The sequence below is a fragment of the Hemitrygon akajei genome, chromosome 1, assembly GCF_048418815.1.
Source record: "Hemitrygon akajei chromosome 1, sHemAka1.3, whole genome shotgun sequence".
Taxonomy (NCBI): Eukaryota; Metazoa; Chordata; class Chondrichthyes; order Myliobatiformes; family Dasyatidae; genus Hemitrygon; species Hemitrygon akajei.
Window position 1 is genome coordinate 171,594,989 of NC_133124.1, and position 23,260 is coordinate 171,618,248.

The window sequence follows — 23,260 nt, forward strand, 5'->3', positions numbered from 1 at the left end:
TAAGGTGTATGTAAACTGACATCAACTGAATGTATCAAAGAGCTGGGGGAGGAGTTCACTGGTAAAGGGGTTTCTGGGATGGGAGAAAGGGAATTCTCTGGGAGGGGTAACTGGGAGAGGGTTACCAGGAGTGGGGTCAATTTGAGAGGGAGTTACTGGGAGAGGAAATCACTCAAAGGCGGGTTCTCTGGGAGAAGGGTCACTGGTAGAGGGATCTGTGGGGAGGGGCTGGAGATTTACTGGGAGAGGGATGGAGAGGGTGTCTAGGACAGAGTCACTGAGAGAGGAGCTGGAGGGGCTCACTGGGAGGCGGAGAGGGGCATTGGGAGAAGGGAGACACTCGGAGGAAGTGAGTGGGTCAGGGAGAGAGGATTACAGTGATGGGGGCAGGGCTGGTTACTGAGAGAGGGGATCACTAGGCAAGAGGTCACTGGCAGGTGGGATGGAGTCTGTCTCAGTGAGAGGGGGTCTCTAAGAGAAGGGGGTTATTACAGGAGGAAATCTTCAGGAAATTATCAGTAAGACAAGGGGTGTTTAATAGTGCAGAAGGGGTCCCAAAGAGCTGAGCTCTCGGAGAGACAGTGTGGATGTTTCCCTCTGCCATTGCCGGGGATATGGCAGCACTGCCTGAGGGGGTGGAGATTCGGCTGTGTCTGCGCTGCTCAGCTGTCCGTGTGGAATTGTAATGAAACTGGGATAAACTGTATAAACATAGTGGCCCCCCTCGCTCTCTGCTTGGGCCACAGACCTGGCTCTGGGAGTCAGCACTCTCCACCCTGCTGGCGGCCTCTGCCACTCACGGAGACCCGGTGATGGAAACAGGGAGCTCAAAGTTGTGTTGTATCCAGAGTGAGCTGAGAAGTGGTGACCATGAACAGCCGCTGAGAGTTGAAGAGAAGCAGCCAGCTGCGAGCGGAGACAATATTTGTACAGAGAGAGAGCAGGTGCTCGCGTCTTGTTCCATAATCCCCAGCAAAACCACCAACCCCACCCCCACCCCCAGCCCCAGCCCCACAGGGTCCCCCCGCTGCTCGGCAGATGACAAACCTGCAGAGGAGTCGGGTTACACAGTAGTTACTGTGGGCAGAACACCCACTCCAGCACAGCATCTCACCCTGAGGAATGTGAAGTTCGACCCCACCTGGCGAGACCCGCCCTACCGTGTTGTGGGAGGAACAGTGAGGAGGGTTCACCATGGGGGGAGGGCTGGTGAGTGAACAGTGAGGAGAGACGAAGGACAGGCGGTGAAGGAGGGGGTGGGATGCACAGGGGCAGTGAGGAGCGACCAGCATTCTGAGCACGGGTGTTGGTCGGAGGGGCAGGCAGCCATGCTGAGACTGTAGTGCTGATGCTGTGCTCTAGCTCACCGATAAACCATGGCAGGTCATGAGGGACAGTCAGAATGATGGTGCTGTCTCCCTTTGTCCCTCTGCTTAATTTTCTCCAAAACACAGTGAGTGCATCTGATTAACCCGCTGCCTCAGGAACCAACCCCTCTAACCTCCTCAATGTCAATTTCAGTATGTGCCCTCCTCTTTTCAGTGGCGGAGGGGAGGGAAGCTTGGAGGTAGGAGAAGGAAGGGGAATGGGACAGTGAGGGGAGATGAGAGGGAAAGGAACGTAGAACAGTACAGCTAGTGTGTTTCCTTCAACCCATGAGTGGTCCCAAACCTTCAATTTACATAATAAATCAAACTCTTCCCTTTTACAAAGTACCTAATCCTCCTTTGTGTCATCTGCAAGCTTACTAACTCACCCTTCCACTTCCTCACAAAGAGCAGGGGTCCCAGAACAGAACACTGACCCTGACCACCAGGCAGAATACCTTGCATATACTACCTTTGGGGAAGGTGGGAGGAGGAGGGGAAGGGAGGTGGTTCGAGAGGATTCAGAAAAGGGTGGATGTCAGGGAGAGGAACCGTGATGAGGGACCACTGACTGAGAATCTTCTCATGGCCCTGCATCACACCTGCCCCACTTCATTCCCCTTCCAACCTTCTTCATCCCTCTCTCCTCATTATGGTTTGGAACAAGGCCTTATTCAAAGTGCACTGTAGTTGGATTGGGACAAGGCCTGATTCACAGAGGCCCGGTGTTGGATTTGGGACAAGGCCTAATTCACATAGGCCTGGTGTTGGATCTGGGACAAGGCCTGATTCACAGAGGCCTGGTGTTGGATTTGGGACAAGGCCTAATTCACGTAGGCCCGGTGTTGGATCTGGGACAAGGCCTGAGGGTGAAATTGGGGTCAAGGCCTAGTTCTCATCAGAAAATCATCTCAAATCATCAAGGTTTGAGAAATCCAGAGCAACACACACAAAATGATACAGGAACTCAGTAGATTAGGCAGTGTCTCTGGAGAGTAATAAACAGTCGACATTTCAGGCTGAGACCCTTCACCTGCACAGGGAAAGTCAATGAGGGAGCTTGAAAAACTGTCCCTGTGAGATCAGAGACTGGCAAACAAGTGTTTAGCTGGGCAGCAGGAAAACCAGTCAGTGATATTTAGACAAGTTAACAAAGGTTGTACGGTAGGGGTTACAGGGATGGGATAGGGTGTAGGGGACAGTAGGGGTTACAGAGATGGGGAGGGGTGTAGAGGCTGGAGGGGGTTACAAAGACAGGGAGGGGCTTTGAGATGGGGAGGGTCATAGGGGATGGTGGAAGTTACAGAGACAGGGAGGGGTGTAAGAGCTGGAGCATGTTACAGAGGGGGGGTATAAAGGATGGTAGGGATCACAGAGACAGGGAGGAGTTTAGTTGGAGGGGGCAGTTACCATAAAGGTTTAGGGGCAAAGAGTATTTTAGAGAGCGGGAGGGGTGTAGTGGCAGAAGGGGACACAGAGTATTATAGGGGAAGGTGGGTTAGGGATAGGGAGAGGGGCAGGGTTACTATTAGGCCAGGATCTGGTACTGACCCTCCGAGGTACAAGGAGCGACTGCATACATAGGCAATGGTCGCTCCTCTGTGTGTATCCAGCCAGCGCCCACCTACAGTCTCTCTCCTCCCTCCCTGTAGGAGCAAGTCCCTCATTCCCACATTCTGCTCAATTCCCATCAGGACTATCTGTGACTGGCTGATATTTCTGGAGAGGTATTTGGCCAGATCAGTGGTTATATATAGATGGCGGCATCTTGATATTTTTAGATTTTGGGAACCAAGTGACCTTTTACATAAATGTAGAAGAGCATGAAAGAGTTCGGTCCCTCAAGTTGCTGCTCTCCCATTCAGTGAGGCTCTGGCTGATCTCCCTCAGCCCCACCTCCATGCACTAACCCAGACCCCCTCCATTTCTTCATGTCCGGCATTCTCTCAGATCCACTGACCCTCCGGGAGAGGAAATACCGGAGATTCCCTGCCCTCTGGGTGCAGTGACCTCTCCGTTCTAAATGGCCAACCCCTCACTCTGAGACCAGGACTCCTGGACCTGCAGCTGAGGGAAAAAAACCACTCTCGCCACACAGCCGCCCCCACCCCCGTTGAGCACTGTTTTTGTAATGATATCCACAGTCAAGCCGCAAACCTTGGAGCTTTAAGCAAGAAACTCAAAGGGTCAGTCAGCATCTGGGAAGTTAAATGGACAGTTCAAATGAACATTTTTCCAGGACAGTTGGAGAACCTTCACCTCAGTCCCTCACTGTATGAATGTATTCGCAACGAAAGAACAGGCCTGTCTGCAATAGTACCTGACCATAACAACTCCTGTCCACAACTTCTATTCACAACTCCTGTCTGTAACATATGTCCACACAAACTGTTCAAAAAGCACCTGTCCACAACACATCTTGAACCTATTTTCCCATAACACCTTCCCTCTGCCATTCAATCATATCTGATTGACTTTCTCTCTCAACTCTATTCTCCAGCCTTCTTCCCATTACTTTTGGCAGCCCTCCTAACCAAGAACCCATTAACAGGTTCTTCCTCATCTACTTTCTAAAGAAATGTCCTACTTTTCTGAGGCGGTGCTGCTGATCCTCGACACTCACATTGCAGGAAACATCTCCTCCACTCAATCGAGGCCTTTCGATATTCGACAAATTTCAATGAGATCCCACTCAGTCTTCTATACTGAGTACAGGTGCAGGACCGTCAAACACTCTTCAAACGTTAATTATTTCATTCCTGGAATCATTCTCGAGAACCTTTTCTGGAACACCCCCAAAGCAGGCATTTCCTTTCTTAGATAAAGGAACCAAAACTGCTTACAATACTTCAAGTGCAGACCGACTTATGCCTCAGAAATCCTCCACAACACATTTTTGCTTTTATAATCAAGTCCTTTCAAAATAAATAATATTGCATTTGCTTTCCTTACAATGACTCAACAGTGGTGTTATACATTGTCAGACCAGTTTTCATCAGACTGTATTGAGGTCTTGCAGAACAGTCCTGTCCCACCGTCACTGTACTCAGAGTCATAGTGACCGACCCGTCCCACCGTCACTGTACTCAGTGTCATAGTGACCGACCAGTCCCACCGTCACTGTACTCAGTGTCATAGTGACCGACCCGTCCCACCGTCGCTGTACTCAGTGTCATAGTGACAGACCCGTCCCACCGTCACTGTACTCAGTGTCATAGTGACAGACCCGTCCCACCGTCACTGTACTCAGTGTCATAGTGACCGACCCGTCCCACCGTCACTGTACTCAGAGTCATAGTGACGACCCGTCCCACCGTCACTGTACTCAGTGTCATAGTGACCGACCCGTCCCACCGTCGCTGTACTCAATGTCATAGTGACCGACCCGTCCCACCGTCGCTGTACTCAGTGTCATAGTGACCGACCCGTCCCACCGTCACTGTACTCAGTGTCATAGTGACCGACCCGTCCCACCGTCACTGTACTCAGTGTCATAGTGACAGACCCGTCCCACCGTCACTGTACTCAGTGTCATAGTGACAGACCCGTCCCACCAACACTGTACTCAGTGTCATAGTGACAGACTCGTCCCACCGTCACTGTACTCAGTGTCATAGTGACAGACCCGTCCCACCGTCGCTGTACTCAGTGTCATAGTGACCGACCCGTCCCACCGTCACTGTACTCAGTGTCATAGTGACAGACCCGTCCCACCGTCACTGTACTCAGTGTCATAGTGACAGACCCGTCCCACCGTCGCTGTACGCAGTGTCATAGTGACCGACCCGTCCCACCGTCACTGTACTCAGTGTCATAGTGACAGACCCGTCCCACCGTCGCTGTACTCAGTGTCATAGTGACCGACCCGTCCCACCGTCGCTGTACTCAGTGTCATAGTGACCGACCCGTCCCACCGTCACTGTACTCAGTGTCATAGTGACAGACCCGTCCCACCGTCGCTGTACTCAGTGTCATAGTGACCGACCCGTCCCACCGTCACTGTACTCAGTGTCATAGTGACCGACCCGTCCCACCGTCGCTGTACTCAGTGTCATAGTGACCGACCCGTCCCACCGTCACTGTACTCAGTGTCATAGTGACAGACCCGTCCCACCGTCGCTGTACTCAGTGTCATAGTGAACGACCCGTCCCACCGTCACTGTACTCAGTGTCATAGTGACAGACCTGTCCCACCGTCGCTGTACTCAGTGTCATAGTGACCGACCCGTCCCACCGTCGCTGTACTCAGTGTCATAGTGACAGACCCGTCCCACCGTCACTGTACTCATTGTCATAGTGACCGACCCGTCCCACCGTCACTGTACTCAGTGTCATAGTGAACGACCCGTCCCACCGTCGCTGTACTCAGTGTCATAGTGAACGACCCGTCCCACCGTCGCTGTACTCAGTGTCATAGTGACCGACCCGTCCCACCGTCACTGTACTCAGTGTCATAGTGACCGACCCGTCCCACCGTCGCTGTACTCAGTGTCATAGTGACCGACCCGTCCCACCGTCACTGTACTCAGTGTCATAGTGACCGACCCGTCCCACCGTCGCTGTACTCAGTGTCATAGTTTCAGACCCGTCCCACCGTCGCTGTACTCAGTGTCATAGTGACAGACCCGTCCCACCATCACTGTACTCAGTGTCATAGTGACAGACCCGTCCCACCGTCACTGTACTCAGTGTCATAGTGACAGACTCGTCCCACCGTCACTGTACTCAGTGTCATAGTGACCGACCCGTCCCACCGTCGCTGTACTCAGTGTCATAGTGACAGACCCGTCCCACCAACACTGTACTCAGTGTCATAGTGACCGACCCGTCCCACCGTCGCTGTACTCAGTGTCATAGTGACAGACTCGTCCCACCGTCACTGTACTCAGTGTCATAGTGACATACTCGTCCCACCGTCACTGTACTCAGTGTCATAGTGACCGACCCGTCCCACCATCGCTGTACTCAGTGTCATAGTGACCGACCCGTCCCACCGTCGCTGTACTCAGTGTCATAGTGACCGACCCGTCCCACCGTCACTGTACTCAGTGTCATAGTGACCGACCCGTCCCACCGTTGCTGTACTCAGTGTCATAGTGACAGACCCGTCCCACCGTCGCTGTACTCAGTGTCATAGTGACAGACCCGTCCCACCGTCACTGTACTCAGTGTCATAGTGACAGACCCGTCCCACCGTCACTGTACTCAGTGTCATAGTGACAGACTCGTCCCACCGTCACTGTACTCAGTGTCATAGTGACCGACCCGTCCCACCGTCACTGTACTCAGTGTCATAGTGACAGACCCGTCCCACCGTCACTGTACTCAGTGTCATAGTGACAGACCCGTCCCACCGTCACTGTACTCAGTGTCATAGTGACCGACCCGTCCCACCGTCACTGTACTCAGTGTCATAGTGACCGACCGGTCCCACCGTCACTGTACTCAGTGTCATAGTGACAGACCCGTCCCACCGTCGCTGTACTCAGTGTCATAGTGAACGACCCGTCCCACCGTCGCTGTACTCAGTGTCATAGTGACAGACCCGTCCCACCGTCACTGTACTCAGTGTCATAGTGACCGACCCGTCCCACCGTCACTGTACTCAGTGTCATAGTGACAGACCCGTCCCACCGTCACTGTACTCAGTGTCATAGTGACAGACCCGTCCCACCGTCGCTGTACTCAGTGTCATAGTGACAGACCCGTCCCACTGTCGCTGTACTCAGTGTCATAGTGACAGACCCGTCCCACCGTCACTGTACTCAGAGTCATAGTGACCGACCCGTCCCACCGTCACTGTACTCAGTGTCATAGTGACCGACCCGTCCCACCGTCGGTGTACTCAGTGTCATAGTGACAGACCCGTCCCACCGACACTGTACTCAGTGTCATAGTGACAGACCCGTCCCACCGTCGCTGTACTCAGTGTCATAGTGACAGACCCGTCCCACCGACACTGTACTCAGTGTCATAGTGACAGACCCGTCCCACCGTCGCTGTACTCAGTGTCATAGTGACAGACCCGTCCCACCGTCGCTGTACTCAGTGTCATAGTGACCGACCCGTCCCACCGTCGCTGTACTCAGTGTCATAGTGACCGACCCGTCCCACCGTCACTGTACTCAGTGTCATAGTGACTGACCCATCCCCAATGGTACTGAGTCCCAGTGTTTTAGTGTGACTGACCCGTCACTAATGGTACTGAGTCCCAGTGTTTTAGTATGACTGACCCATCCCCAATGGTACTGAGTCCCAGTGTTTTAGTGTGACTGACCCTTCCCCAATGGTACTGAGTCACAGTGGTTTAGTATGACTGACCCATCCCCAATGGTACTGAGTCCCAGTGTTTTAGTGTGACTGACCCGTCACTAATGGTACTGAGTCCCAGTGTTTTAGTATGACTGACCCATCCCCAATGGTACTGAGTCCCAGTGTTTTAGTGTGACTGACCCTTCCCCAATGGTACTGAGTCACAGTGGTTTAGTGTGACTGACCCGTCACTAATGGTACTGAGTCCCAGTGGTTTAGTGTGACTGACCTGTCACTAATGGTACTGAGTCCCAGTGTTTTAGTGTGACTGACCCGTCACTAATGGTACTGATTCCCAGTGTTTTAGTGTGACTGACCCATCCCTAATGCTACTGAGTCCCAGTGTTTTAGTGTGACTGACCCGTCACTAATGCTACTGAGTCCCAGTGTTTTAGTGTGACTGACCCATCCCTAATGCTACTGAGTCCCAGTGTTTTAGTGTGACTGACCCGTCACTAATGGTACTGAGTCCCAGTGTTTTAGTGTGACTGACCCATCCCTAATGCTACTGAGTCCCAGTGTTTTAGTGTGACTGACCCATCCCCAATGGTACTGAGTCCCAGTGTTTTAGTGTGACTGACCCGTCACTAATGCTACTGAGTCCCAGTGTTTTAGTATGACTGACCCATCCCCAATGGTACTGAGTCCCAGTGTTTTAGTGTGACTGACCCATCCCCAATGGTACTGAGTCCCAGTGTTTTAGTGTGACTGACCCGTCACTAATGCTACTGAGTCCCAGTGTTTTAGTATGACTGACCCATCCCCAATGGTACTGAGTCCCAGTGTTTTAGTGTGACTGACCCGTCACTAATGCTACTGAGTCCCAGTGTTTTAGTGTGACTGACCCATCCCTAATGCTACTGAGTCCCAGTGTTTTAGTGTGACTGACCCGTCACTAATGGTACTGAGTCCCAGTGTTTTAGTGTGACTGACCCGTCCCTAATGCTACTGAGTCCCAGTGTTTTAGTGTGACTGACCCATCCCTAATGCTACTGACTCCCAGTGTTTTAGTGTGACTGACCCGTCAGTAATGCTACTGAGTCCCAGTGTTTTAGTGTGACTGACCCATCCCTAATGCTACTGAATCCCAGTGGTTTAGTGTGACTGACCCATCCCCAATGGTACTGAGTCCCAGTGTTTTAGTGTGACTGACCCATCCCCAATGGTACTGAGTCCCAGTGTTTTAGTGTGACTGACCCGTCACTAATGCTACTGAGTCCCAGTGTTTTAGTGTGACTGACCCATCCCTAATGGTACTGAGTCCCAGTGTTTTAGTGTGACTGACCCGTCACTAATGGTACTGAGTCCCAGTGGTTTAGTGTGACTGACCTGTCACTAATGGTACTGAGTCCCAGTGTTTAATGTGACTGACCCGTCACTAATGGTACTGAGTCCCAGTGTTTTAGTGTGACTGACTTGTCACTAATGGTACTGTGTCCCAGTGTTTAATGTGACTGACCCGTCACTAATGGTACTGAGTCCCAGTGTTTTAGTGTGACAGACCCATCCCCAATGGTACTGAGTCCCAGTGTTTTAGTGTGACTGACCCATCCCCAATGGTACTGAGTCCAAGTGGTTTAGTGTGACTGACCCATCCCTAATGCTACTGAGTCCCAGTGGTTTAGTGTGACAGACCCATCCCCAATGGTACTGAGTCCCAGTGTTTTAGTGTGACTGACCCATCACCAATGGTACTGAGTCCCAGTGGTTTAGTGTGACTGACCCATCCCTAATGCTACTGAGTCCCAGTGGTTTAGTGTGACTGACCTGTCACTAATGGTACTGAGTCCCAGTGTTTTAGTGTGACTGACTCATCCCCAATGGTACTGAGTCCCAGTGTTTTAGTGTGACTGACCCATCCCTAATGCTACTGAGTCCCAGTGTTTTAGTGTGACTGACCTGTCACTAATGGTACTGAGTCCCAGTGTTTTAGTGTGACTGACCCATCCCCAATGGTTCTGATTCCCAGTGTTTTAGTGTGACTGACCCATCCCCAATGGTACTGTGTCCCAGTGTTTTAGTGTGACTGACCTGTCACTAATGGTACTGTGTCCCAGTGTTTTAGTGTGACTGACCCATCCCCAATGGTACTGAGTCCCAGTGTTTTAGTGTGACTGACCCGTCACTAATGGTACTGAGTCCCAGTGGTTTAGTATGACTGACCTGTCCCTAATGCTACTGAGTCCCAGTGTTTTACTGTGACTGACCCGTCACTTATGGTACTGTGTCCGAGTCTTTTAGTGTGACTGACCTGTCACTAATGGTACTGTGTCCAAGTGTTTTAGTGTGACTGACCCGTCACTAATGCTACTGAGTCCCAGTGTTTTAGTGTGACTGACCCGTCACTAATGGTACTGAGTCCCAGTGTTTTAGTGTGACTGACCCATCCCCAATGGTACTGAGTCCCAGTGGTTTAGTGTGACTGACCCGTCACTAATGGTACTGAGTCCCAGTGTTTTAGTGTGACTGACCCATCCCCAATGGTACTGAGTCCCAGTGTTTTAGTGTGACTGACCCGTCACTAATGCTACTGAGTCCCAGTGTTTTAGTATGACTGACCCATCCCCAATGGTACTGAGTCCCAGTGTTTTAGTGTGACTGACCCTTCCCCAATGGTACTGAGTCCCAGTGTTTTAGTGTGACTGACCCGTCACTAATGCTACTGAGTCCCAGTGTTTTAGTGTGACTGACCCGTCACTAATGCTACTGAGTCCCAGTGTTTTAGTGTGACTGACCCATCCCCAATGGTACTGAGTCCCAGTGTTTTAGTGTGACTGACCCGTCACTAATGCTACTGAGTCCCAGTGTTTTAGTATGACTGACCCATCCCCAATGGTACTGAGTCCCAGTGTTTTAGTGTGACTGACCCTTCCCCAATGGTACTGAGTCCCAGTGTTTTAGTGTGACTGACCCGTCACTAATGCTACTGAGTCCCAGTGTTTTAGTGTGACTGACCCGTCACTAATGCTACTGAGTCCCAGTGTTTTAGTGTGACTGACCCATCCCTAATGCTACTGAGTCCCAGTGTTTTAGTGTGACTGACCCGTCACTAATGATACTAGGTCCCAGTGTTTTATTGTGACTGACCCATCCCTAATGCTACTGAGTCCCAGTGTTTTAGTGTGACTGACCCGTCACTAATGGTACTACGTCCCAGTGTTTTAGTGTGACTGACCCATCCCTAATGCTACTGAGTCCCAGTGTTTTAGTATGACTGACCCATCCCCAATGGTACTGAGTCCCAGTGTTTTAGTGTGACTGACCCTTCCCCAATGGTACTGAGTCCCAGTGTTTTAGTGTGACTGACCCGTCACTAATGCTACTGAGTCCCAGTGTTTTAGTGTGACTGACCCGTCACTAATGCTACTGAGTCCCAGTGTTTTAGTGTGACTGACCCGTCACTAATGGTACTGAGTCCCAGTGGTTTAGTGTGACTGACCTGTCACTAATTGTACTGTGTCCCAGTGTTTTAGTGTGACTGACTTGTCACTAATGGTACTGTGTCCCAGTGTTTAATGTGACTGACCCGTCACTAATGGTACTGAGTCCCAGTGTTTTAGTGTGACAGACCCATCCCCAATGGTACTGAGTCCCAGTGTTTTAGTGTGACTGACCCATCTCCAATGGTACTGAGTCCCAGTGGTTTAGTGTGACTGACCCGTCACTAATGCTACTGAGTCCCAGTGGTTTAGTGTGACTGACCCATCCCTAAGGCTACAGAGTCCCAGTGTTTTAGTGTGACTGACCCATCCCCAATGGTACTGTGTCCCAGTGTTTTAGTGTGACTGACCTGTCACTAATGGTACTGAGTCCCAGTGTTTTAGTGTGACTGACCCATCCCCAATGGTACTGAGTCCCAGTGTTTTAGTGTGACTGACCTGTCACTAATGGTACTGTGTCCCAGTGTTTTAGTGTGACTGACCTGTCACTAATGGTACTGAGTCCCAGTGGTTTAGTGTGACTGACCCATCCCCAATGGTACTGAGTCCCAGTGTTTTAGTGTGACTGACCCATCCCCAATGGTACTGAGTCCCAGTGTTTTAGTGTGACTGACCCGTCACTAATGGTACTGAGTCCCAGTGTTTTAGTGTGACTGACCTGTCACTAATGGTACTGAGTCCCAGTGTTTTAGTGTGACTGACCCATCCCCAATGGTACTGAGTCCCAGTGTTTTAGTGTGACTGACCCGTCACTAATGGTACTGAGTCCCAGTGTTTTAGTGTGACTGACCTGTCACTAATGGTACTGAGTCCCAGTGTTTTAGTGTGACTGACCCATCCCCAATGGTACTGAGTCCCAGTGTTTTAGTGTGACTGACCCATCCCCAATGGTACTGTGTCCCAGTGTTTTAGTGTGACTGACCCGTCACTAATGGTACTGAGTCCCAGTGTTTTAGTGTGACTGACCTGTCACTAATGGTACTGAGTCCCAGTGTTTTAGTGTGACTGACCCATCCCCAATGGTACTGAGTCCCAGTGTTTTAGTGTGACTGACCCGTCACTAATGGTACTGAGTCCCAGTGGTTTAGTGTGACTGACCTGTCCCTAATGCTACTGAGTCCCAGTGTTTTACTGTGACTGACCCGTCACTAATGGTACTGAGTCCCAGTGTTTTAGTGTGTCTGACCTGTCACTAATGGTACTGAGTCCCAGTGTTTTAGTGTGACTGACCCATCCCCAATGGTACTGAGTCCCAGTGTTTTAGTGTGACTGACCCATCCCCAATGGTACTGTGTCCCAGTGTTTTAGTGTGACTGACCCGTCACTAATGGTACTGAGTCCCAGTGTTTTAGTGTGACTGACCTGTCACTAATGGTACTGAGTCCCAGTGTTTTAGTGTGACTGACCCATCCCCAATGGTACTGAGTTCCAGTGTTTTAGTGTGACTGACCCGTCACTAATGGTACTGAGTCCCAGTGGTTTAGTGTGACTGACCTGTCCCTAATGCTACTGAGTCCCAGTGTTTTACTGTGACTGACCCGTCACTAATGGTACTGTGTCCGAGTGTTTTAGTGTGACTGACCTGTCACTAATGGTACTGAGTCCCAGTGTTTTAGTGTGACTGACCCTTCCCCAATGGTACTGAGTCCCAGTGGTTTAGTGTGACTGACCTGTCCCTAATGCTACTGAGTCCCAGTGTTTTAGTGTGACTGACCCTTCACTTATGGTACTGTGTCCGAGTGTTTTAGTGTGACTGACCTGTCACTAATGGTACTGTGTCCGAGTGTTTTAGTGTGACTGACCTGTTCGCACTGATACAGAATGGACCTGCCCCCTTTGGTACAGAGCCCTGGTGTTTTCGTGTGACAGACCTGTTCCCACCGGTACTGTATCACAGCGTGCACCTCATTGTCGAGTGACCACTTTCTGACATCGCAACTCTGTCCTCTCCACCGAGACCCTCTCATTAATGGAAACTGTTGTCAATCTGCGTTGACCTCGGTCTCCATGGTCTGTAGTGCGGTGGCTCGCTGAAGACAGCTTCATTTTCCCGAGACCGGCCGCGGAAACAGGCAGGTCAGAATTACTTTTTCCGGACTCCAGGCTAGTACTGGGTGCCGGGCCAACCCCCGTCTGCCTTTTCTAAAACAAAGACTTCACCCACTACTCCAGGTGTGACTCACCTGTGCCCTGTAAACAGCAACATACAGACAGCAAACCGTCCCCCCACCCCCTCCGCTATTTCTCCGAGTGGCCCCCTCTTCCGTCCATGCAGGGGAACCTTTGTGAGTGTCCCATCGCCCTGTGTAATTACTGTTGGTCCGTTCACCCCTCGCCCATCCCCCACCCCCACTTCACCTGCAAATCCCAGGGAGGAGGGGCGCCATTAGGAAAGGAGGTGTGTTTAATAACAGGCCTGTGCTTGGGGAATGCAGAGCTGTGGCAACATGTTGAGCGTTTGATGAAACCCTGCACCGAGCGCTTCCATTAATCATCACCGCCTCTGGAACAAAGCCTCCCGCTCACACGGAACAACAGTCGCACAGTCACTCCAGCCTCTCACCCTCCCCCCACCCTCCTGGCCTGTGTCCTATCTCTTGCGCGGAGAGTCTTATCCCAGGAATGCTCGGAATCCCACTCTTGGCAAACCTGCCCAGTCTCCATAGGGAGCTGAGGCTCACAACTCGTCTGGGGAATGTAACAGGCCTTTCTCCCTTCCAGCGCCAACCTCTCCCCCACACTCACCCCTCCCCGACACAGCCAACACCCCCCCCCCCCGCACTAGCCTCACACAACAGCTGGGGAGCTGTCAACTCAGGGAGATGGTCTGCAAACAATGGTGGAAACAGAACGCGTGTGTGCGAGAGAGAGAGGGTGAAAGGGAAGGGTGAAGAGTGGGGGGAGAGAATAGAGGGATAGAGAACGGAATGAAAGTGATGGACAGGATGAAAGAAAGGAGAGGGGAGAGAAAGAGACAAAGGGGCAGACAGGTGCAGAAGTGTAGGCGGCAGGGGTATCAGAGAGAACTGATACTGCAGAGGACGGGGTAGGGTAGGGTCACTGGAGTGGAGTTGCAGGGACAAAACAAGAGAGGAAAGGAGAATACAGTGAGTGTGAGGGGGTGGTAGGGGCGGTCAGATGCAAGGAGAATGAGACAGCAAGAATTTCTGCAAGAGCACGAACTTTAATGAATTAAATTGAGTATCTGGATTGCGTCCAACGAAGAGAGAACGCAGAATGCAGAGTGAGAGAAGACTGGCAGGAGCAGCGGGAGGGGCCAGGAGGAGTTGGGCGAGGTGTGAAGGGATAGATTTAGGTAGGGACAAAAGAGAGAGGATACAGAAACCAGAAACACACTGCGGGTCAGGCAGCAACCAGAGTGAGAAGCAATTAATGGTCACTCAGCACGGGGCTAATGTTCTACTCTCCGTAGAGTAAACCAGCACTCCCCACCTAGAGAATGTAGGTGGAAGATAGAGGGGGTAGGACAGAGTAGGGAGAGAGAAAGCTGGTGGGGACAGGGGGTCAGGTGGATAGTGAGAGTGGAAAGGAAGGAATGAGAAAACTGGAACCAGAGAGACGGTAAAGGAGGGGACATCGGAGGAGAGGGGTAGAGAAAAGGACTGAATTCGGGAAGGGGGCAAGGGAGTGACTGAAGAAAGACAGAAGAAAGGGAAGAGGAGAATGTAAGGAAAGAGAGAAAGTGAAGGAGAAGGAGAGATGGTCATCTCGATGCAAAGGTACCTGGGGCGTAAATAAGGAGCCTAGCAGAGTGAGAGAGAACAGTGTCGTGTGTGTATGAGAGAGGGAGGGATGAATGCTGGAGTGAGGAGTGAGCGCACCAGAAGTTTGGGTGTTATTGATGTCTGCTGCGGAGAGAGAACTGGCTGGCATTCCCTCGGGTGTGCGATCCTGCGGGAGTGAAAGAGAGAAAGGGAAGGTGGATTGAGAGGGACGGACGAATGAAGGGTAAACAGAAGGAGGGGAGAGGAGAGAAGGAAAGAGGCAGTGAAAGAAAGAGGGAGAGAGAACGAAGAGTTAGAGAAAATGAGAAAGAAGGAATGTGGGATATAGCGAAGGTGAGAGCGGAGGGACGGACAGAGGTGGACGGTGTGGGAACCGCAGCGGTGAGGAAAATTTACTGAAGTGCGGGCTCCGAACACCTGCCCAGACCGCCGCTAAACTTGCAACTTTAGCAGTGTTGTCCGCGCTCCCAGCCTGCGTGTGGTGGGGAGTGTCGCCTGGGTGTGGGGGAGGTGAGGTGAGAGGACTTTGCCCTCCCTTACCTGCGGCCGCCGATAGCAGCAGGAGGATGTCGGTCAGCAGAGCCATCGCGCCTGCAAGTTCCGCCGCCTCGGCCGCACTGCCCGCTCGCCGTGACGTTCGCAAGTGCCAGCCCTCGGCCGACAGAAGGGGAGGACCCGCCGAGAGCGCACCCTCCGCCTCCACATCAAAGGAGCCCAGCGACTGGGGGGCGTGTATTCGTTCCGCGCCCACATCACACGACAGGCGGCAGATGCAGCCCCGAGCCCCCAGTTACAGATACAGCGGACACTGTCTGCAACTGAAATCCCCGCCCCGGGGAGAGCAATGGGGGGGGGGGGGGGGGGGGAGACGGAGAGGAGAGAGGCTGGGGAGAGGCGAGAAGCGGGTGGGGGAGGAGGGCGGAACGAAAGCGAAGGGGCACGGAGAAAGAAGAGTGGGAAGAGTGGAGGGAATGAAGTGAGCATGGGGAAGGGAGATGGGAGAGTTGGGGAGAGGGAGCAGGGAGTGGGGAGAGAAGAAGGGGTGAAGGGAGGGTGGGGAGGTAGGCTGGGAAGAGGGGGAGAATGAAGGCTGGAGGAGGGAGAGAGGGATGATGGGAAGGCAGAGAAGGGACGAAGGGAGATGGGAAGCTGGGGAAAGAGGGATGGTGGAAGAGAAATAAGGGGTTGAAGGGAGGGCGATGGGATGGAAGGGGCAGGAAGGGTGGCAGAGGAAGAGAGGAAGGATGGGGAGAGAAAGAAGGGGTGAAGGGAGATGGTAGGGTGTGGAGAGACAGAGAAAGGACAGGGGTAGGATGATGAGAGGCAGTGGAATGAGAAAGAGGACAGGAAGGGAGGGTGGGGGAGAGAGAAGGGAAGTCAAAGGGGTGTGCACTGAGAGAGAGGGAGGGGCTGGGAAGGGGAAGAGTGAATTAGGGAGAGGGCTGTCGAGCATGGGAGTTAGGGGAAGGAGGAGGGGAGGGAGGGAGAGAAGAAAGTGCACTACATATTCTCTCAGCCTTCAGACAGCACAGTCTATAAACATCATTCATACGTGTGTAAAACACGTACACAAATCATTACACTTACATGTACATCACATGCTCATTCACATTGTACATGTATGCCTATGAGTCACACATACGTACACGCTCATTCACCAATATCACTCACATGAATGATCACACTCACACAGTGAATTCTTTGCACTCACAAACACACACACAATGAATTCATCACACAGACACCCACAAACACTCACACACAATGAATTCATCACATACAGACATTCACAAAAACACTCACACAACGAATTCATCACACACGGACATCCACAAATACTCACACAATGAATTCATCACACACGGACACCCACAAATACTCACACACAATTAATTCAGCACACACGGACACCCACAAACACTCACACACAATGAATTCATCACACACGGACACCCACAAATACTCACACAATGAATTCATCACACACGGACATTCATAAAAACACTCGCACAATGAATTCATCACACACATGCATCCACAAATACACTCACAGTTTTGTCTCTCTCACACACAAAGTTACACGTACCACATATGTACAACTGTGTGCTTACACCTGTAAGAAAGCTCACCTATGTTCAGTAACCAAGGATATCCTGCACAGATACAATATATCCACACATATACACGGACACACATATGTACATAATGCTCATGTGCTATGCATATCTGAACAAACAATATCACGCACCCCAATGCACATTCCCACAGTTACGCTCACTATCACATTAAGTGCATGCAAACACACTTTCTTGTTCGAGAGAGGACCCTAAGAATAAATTGGGAAATTATAGACCAGTGAGCCCAAAGTCCATCGCAGTTAAATTTTTGGAAGGTATTCCAAGTGACAGGATACATTCGTACTTGGATAGACAGGTGTGGATTTCCCTTGGGTGCTCTGGGTTCCTCTTACATTCCAAACACACAGCATCAGTAGGTTAATTGGTCATTGTAAATTGTCCTACGATTAGGCTAGGGTTAAATTGGTGAGATGCTGAGTAGAGGGGCCTGTTCCATGCTGTATCTCTAGTGAGTACCTCAACACACACTACCAGGGTCAGACACAGAGAGAAACTTCATCCATACTGACCAGTCGCACATTCCTGAGGTCAGACACAGAATGAAGCTTCCCTCTATACCATCCCATCACACATTCTTGGGGCAGACAGAGAGAAACTTCATTCAAACTGTCCCGTCACACATTCCTGAGGTCAGACACAGAGTGAAGCTCCCTCTGTACCATCCCATCACACACTCCTGGCGTCCGACACAGAAAGAAACTCCATCCACACTGTTTGGTCACACACTTCTGGGGTCAGAGTGAAGCTCTCTCCACAATACCGTTCAAGAGGTTTGGATGTGTACATGGATAGGAGGGGTTCATAAAGATATGGTGTGGGTGCGGGTGCAGGTGGAAAGGACTAGGCAGCAGACCAGGCCAGCATTCACTAGATGGGCCTGTTTCTGCACTGTAGTGCTCCCATGATTCAGAGGTACAGACAGAGTCATTGAGTAACCTACAGTCAGTCACACACACACACACACACACACACACACACACACACACACACACACACACACACACACACACACACACACACACACACACACCACCACCACCACCACCACCACCACCACCACAATCACCACCACCACCACCACCCACATTCGCTTGACTTTGAAGGCAAAGTTTCCCGAACTGCCCTTCCCCATCCACCCCCAAACACAAGCAAGTAAACAGGTAACCTTCCCTCTCCGGTCCCTTGTGCCCATCTGTTTCTGCGCGGTGCTGGGGTCACAGGTACTGCATGTCTATTGAACGTACTCCACCTGATCTAAGACTCACGGTACACCCGGTCTGGGCTGAAAATTCATTCTGGCCATTGAAGGGATTAACCACGCATTCAGGCATTTGTTCGAATTTGTTTCGCTGCCGCCCATCCAGTTCTGCCCATCTCACAGGGTGAGGGGGTTAGGCTGGTGACGGGGCCGCAGAGCAAGTGTGAATGAGGTCGACTTCAGTTATGGACACAGGCAACGTTTGGGATGAGCTGTTAGTTTATTCAGGTCGAGTGATCAGGTTGTCCAAAGTAAACAGTTTAGTATTAGCATCGAAAACAGGCTGGCTGATTCCGTGTGACTTGGCAGGACAGGAACGTTGAGGCACCACACCCGTCCTTTGATTTTCCATTGTTGAATGTTATTTGTGAATGAAGGAGAGCTCACAGCACCAGATTTATTGTTCAAAAGTCTGGGAGGCGGATTGGGGGGAGGAAGCTGGGGGGTAGTGGCAGAGAAGCAACTCACTTCTTGGATCCTGATGCAGACTGTTGTAAACAAGCTCCCCAAAACTAACCAGGTGTCAAGATCCTGCCCCTTTCTGTCTGCCTCCACCTACCACCCCCACCCCCATCCTTGAGCCAAGACTGTGCCAGCTGTACTTTGTAATGTAATCGTCTCCAACTGTCTGCCGTGTCTGAAAAGCTGGTTCAACTGTGTGACTGATGTCTGTCTGACTGTGTCTCTGAAGTATGACTGTGTATTTGATGTCTGATTGTCTCCCCGTCTGAATGTGTCTCTGATGTGTGATTATTTGCCTTCTACACCTTCGGACACATCTTTGTTCCCAATCTGACCATGCTGACACCGGGAATAAAAAAAAGTATATCTTTATAATTCCTGTTCTGATGAAGGGACTGGAAACAGCGATTCTCTCTCCACACAAGCTGCCTGACCTACTGAGTGTTTCCACTATTACTGGTTGTTACATCATATTATATCTGACTGTATATTTAACTCTCTGTATATCCAACAATTTGTACTGTGTGTGACTCTACCTCATTCTATATCTGAATGCTGTATATAGGGTGTCCCCGAGTTATGAACGTCCGACTTATGAACAACTTGTACTTACAAACGGCCTGCCATTAAGCCTAGTATATTAAAAATTCGTCAGCTTTAGGAAGGAGAACGCCATCTGCCATTTTAATTCGGATCACGTTGCCATTAACACTGTGTTGAGTGTATAACTTTGTATTTGGCTTAACTTTTTCTTAGCAAGATTCACCCTCGCCCCCTTTTCCAGTCAGCACCCCCCCCCCCCACTTGTCCCATTTAACCTGTCTCAGTGCAGGTGGAGAGATGTATGATTCTCTACATCTGACAGTATATCTGAGATAGTATGTCTCACTTGGTCTGTATCTGATTCTCTGTATATCTGACTGTATGTCAGGCCGTATCTGACCCCGTGTTTCTGACCGTATCTGTCTCTGATATCCGATGTTATCGGACTGTCTGTGTCTAGATATCAGACTGGATATCTGACTGTATCTGATTCTCTACATCTGACAGTATACCTGACTCTTTATATCTAACTCGTTGTATATCTGAATTGCTGTACATCTGACTGTACGTGGCTGTTATCTGACACTCAGTATATCAGACTGTCTATGACAATCTGACTCTCTGTTGCTGTGCAAAACCTGCCTCAGTCTCTCAGACTAAAATCACGCTCCCTCACCCTTTCCTTCACCTGCTCTCCTTCACCCTTACTCACTCCCTCCTGCTCTCTCTCTCCCTCTTTCTCCCCCTCCTCTCTCCCTGTCTTTCACTCTCTTCCCTCTCTCTCCTTTTCACCGTCTCTCCTCCTCCTCTCGCTCTTCCCCTTTCATTTCCTCCCTCACACACTCTCTCTCTCCCTCCTTCTCTCTCCCACCACCCTTGCTCTCACCCTTTCTCTCCTTCAACATTTCCCTCTTAACCTCCAAACTACTGCATCCTCTCTCTCATCATCTTCCTCCCCCTTTCCCTCACCCTCTCTTTTCCCTTCCTTCAACCTCTCTCTCCCTCCCTTTCTATCACTCTCCCTCTCCCTCTCCCCCACTCTCTCCAGCTCTCACCCACTCCACCCTCCACTCACTCTCCCTTTGTCCCACTCCCTCTCTAGCTCTCTCCCTTTCCCTCCTTCCCTCTCCCCCATTCTCCCACACCCTCCCTCCCCTATCCCTCATCCTTCCTACTCCCTCTCCCTCTCTCTCCATCTCCCTCTTTTCTCTCTCTCTGCTCACCCTCTCATTCTCTCTCACTGTCTCGCCCCCTTTCCCTCTCCCACTTTCTCCCTCTTCATTCCTCCTCTCTCCTTCTCCCTACCCCTTGCACACTCCCCTTTCTCACTTTTTCTCTCTCCTTCCTCTATCTCCCTCTTCTTCACCCTCTATCTCCCTCCCTTTTCCTCTCCCTCCTGCTTCTCCCACTTGCTGCCTCTCTGTCCCTCCCTCTCCCCTCTTTCTCCCTCTTCCTCACCATATCTCTCTCTCTTCATCTCCTTCTCTCTCTCCTCCTCCCTCCCCTTCCCTCTCCTCCTCCCACCCCTCTCTCCCCCTCCCCTCTCCTCCTCCCTCCCCTTCTCTCTCTCCCCTCCCTCCCCTCTCCTCCTCCCTCTCCTTCCCTCTCTCCCTCTCCCCATCTCTCCCACTCCCATCCCCTTTCTCCCTCACACCCCCTTTCTCCATCTTTCCCTCTCCCTCTTCCACTCTCCCTCTTCCACCAACTGCTTCCTTCCCTCTCCCTCCCCCTCCCTCTTATGCTCACCCTCTCACCAACCTCCTCCCTCCCCAACCCCCTCTACTTCTCCCTTTCCTTCTCGCTCACTCTCCCTCCATTTCCCAGCCTCTTTCTCACTCTCCCTCTCCATCTCTTCCTCTCCCTTTCCCCCCACTCTCTCCACTTGTTCTCTGTCCCTGCCCTTGTCTTTCTATTTCCCTCCCTCTTCCACCCCCTCCCTCCATCTCCCTCTGTCTCCCACCCTCTCCATCCCACTCTCCCTCTTCCTCTTCCATGCCATCCCCCTTCCTCCCTCTCTCCACTTCCTCCCTCTCTCCCCTTCCTCCCTCTCTCTCACCCCTCTTTCTCTCTCCCTCTCTCTCACACCCCTTTTCACCCACCCCACCTCCCTCCATGTCCGCTTCCTTTCCTCTCTCCCTCCCTCACTCTCTCCCTGTCCCTGCCCTCTCTTCCTCTCCTCCTTCATCCCCTTCCCCCTCCCTCTCTTCCTCCTTCTCCCTCTCTCTCCCCTCCCTCCCTCTTCCTCTCCCTCTCTCTCATTCTCACCTTCTCCTTCCTACTTCCTCAACCTTTCTCTCCTCTCTCTCTCTGTCCCCCTCTCTCTTCCCCGTCTCTCTGTCTCTCTGTACTTCTTACTCTCCCTCTCACCCTCCCTCTTCCTCTCTCTCTTGCCCATCTCACACCCTCCCTCTCCCTCCCTAGCCTATCCCAATCACCCTCCCTTCTCCTCCTTCCACCCCTCTCCCTGGCTCTCTCCATCACCCTCCTTCTCTTCATCTCTCTCCCTCACCCTTCCTCTTCCTCAGCCTCTCATTCTTTGTCTCTCCTGCTCTCTCCTTCTTCTTTCCCCTCTTCCTCACCGCTACTCACTCTCATTAACCCTCCCCTTCTCTCTATCTCCCTCTCCCTCCATCTCCTTCTCTCTCCTTCCCTCTTCATCACCTTCTCTTCCTCTCCTAGTCTTTCTCCCAATCTCTGTCCCTCTCCCCAACTCTCTCTCCCTCTCCTTCTCTTTCCCTGCCTCTCCCCCTCCCTCTTCTCTCTCCTTCCCTCACCACCCGCTCCTCCTCCCATTCCCTAACACACTCCCTCACTCCCCATTATTTCTTCCCCTCACTCTCCCCTCTCTCCCTCCATCACTCCCTCATGTTCCATCTTCCTCAGTCCCTCTCACCCACTCTCCCCCTCATTCCTCTCCCTCCATCACTCTCTCATGTTCCATCTTCTTCGGTCTCTCTCTCTCCCTCTCCCACTCCCTCACACTTTCCCTCACCCACTCGCTCCCTCATTCCTCTCCCTCTCAGTCTCTCTTTCCCACTCTCTCTCTTCCTGTCCTACCCCCATCTCCTCTCTCTTTTCTCCCTCCACCTCCTTTCCTCTTCCTCACCCTCTCACCCTTCCTCCCTCTCTCTGTCCCTCTCCTTCTCCCATCTCTCCCTCGCCCTCTCTTTGCCGCTTCCTGTCACCACTTTCTCTCTCCCTCCAACTTCTTTACCCTCACTCCCCTTCTTCTCCAACATCTCCACCTTCCTTCTCCACCCCTCTCACTCTCCCTCCAACCCCTCTCCCTCCTTCTCCACCTCTCTCCACCCCTCTCTCTCCCTCTCGCTCCATCCCCCCCTCCCTTCACCTTCCTCTTTTTTCTCTCTCTCATTCTTTTTTTTCTTCATCCCTCTATCCCCCTCCCTCCTCCCTCTCCTTTCCCTCTCTCCTCCCCTCTCCCTCACTCACCTGCTCTTCTCCTTTCTCCTTCTCTCTTCCCCCTTCTTTCTCCCAATCCCTCCCTTCTTCTCGCTTCCCCTCTCTCTCCTTGTCTCTTCCTGACAGTCCATCATTCTGCCTCTGCCTCCCTCCCTCCCACTCTCACCTCCTCCTCCTGTCCTTTGCTCTACTTCTCTTTTCCTCAAACCCTTCCCCCTCTCTTTCTTGTCCCTTTCTCTCTCCCTCCCCTCCCCATCTGTCTTCCCCCTCTCTCCCTCTCCATCTCCCTTCCTCTTCCTCACTCTCTCTAGTGCCTTTAACACCATCCAGCCCAAGATCTTAAGGCACAAACTAACGGAGATGGGAGTAGACTCTCACATGGTGGATTGGATAGTGGACTACTTGACAGATAGACCTCAGTATGTGCGGTTGGGAGACTGTAGGTCTGACACGGTGGTCAGCAGCACAGGAGCGCCGCAGGGAACCGTACTCTCTCCGGTCCTGTTCACCCTGTACACATCAGACTTCCAATATAACTCAGAGTCCTGCCATGTGCAGAAGTTCGCTGATGACA

General features: G+C 51.7%; 1 protein-coding gene across 1 annotated transcript in view; it reads right to left on the reverse strand.

Annotated features, from left to right (window-relative positions):
* LOC140732313 (basal cell adhesion molecule-like) overlaps positions 1–15,640 on the reverse strand; it is a 57,850-nt gene extending 42,210 nt beyond the window's left edge. The window contains exon 1 of the mRNA XM_073054783.1: positions 15,406–15,640. Within this exon, the coding sequence (XP_072910884.1) occupies positions 15,406–15,451 (46 nt within the window). The 5' untranslated portion in view covers positions 15,452–15,640. The remainder of the gene's footprint in view (positions 1–15,405) is intronic.
* Positions 15,641–23,260: the final 7,620 nt, after the last annotated feature.